This window comes from Mesitornis unicolor, unplaced genomic scaffold, assembly GCF_000695765.1.
Source record: "Mesitornis unicolor isolate BGI_N332 unplaced genomic scaffold, ASM69576v1 scaffold46522, whole genome shotgun sequence".
Lineage (NCBI taxonomy): Eukaryota > Metazoa > Chordata > Aves > Mesitornithiformes > Mesitornithidae > Mesitornis > Mesitornis unicolor.
In genome coordinates, this window is record NW_010172098.1 from 1 (window position 1) to 354 (window position 354).

Here is a 354-nt window from a genome sequence, read left to right on the forward strand (position 1 = left end):
GGAAGCGGTCGGGCTCACCCGTGGGTAGAGGTGGCCGGGTCCGGGCTGCGTTGCCGGGGCTCTCTGTGCCTAGAGGTCCGAGCTGTGCCGCTTCCCGGGCTCTCCGGTGGGGTGGGGTGGGGCGGTGTCACCTCCCCAGGGCGCCCTTCTGTAGCTCTGTGCCCCGATGTGCTGCGCGGTGTCCGCGCTGGTGATGCCTTTGGCTTTACCTAGACTCGACATCGGCGAAGGTGACTTCGTTGCGCTCTGTGATGCGCTGAAAGTATCGGAGGGCGTGAGGGAGAAGGCGTGGAGGACGTACGAGAGCTTATCGGCGGCGGGGGGGGCGATTGTGGGGAAACGCTGCGCCCTTTG

General features: G+C 66.9%; 1 protein-coding gene across 1 annotated transcript in view; it reads left to right on the top strand.

Moving 5' to 3' along the window:
- Positions 1 to 166: 166 nt before the first annotated feature.
- LOC104537397 (retinoblastoma-associated protein-like) overlaps positions 167 to 354 on the top strand; it is a gene marked incomplete at its 3' end in the record, with an annotated part of 20,759 nt that continues 20,571 nt past the window's right edge. Inside the window, exon 1 of the mRNA XM_010180262.1 lies at positions 167 to 331. Within this exon, the coding sequence (XP_010178564.1) occupies positions 167 to 331 (165 nt within the window). The remainder of the gene's footprint in view (positions 332 to 354) is intronic.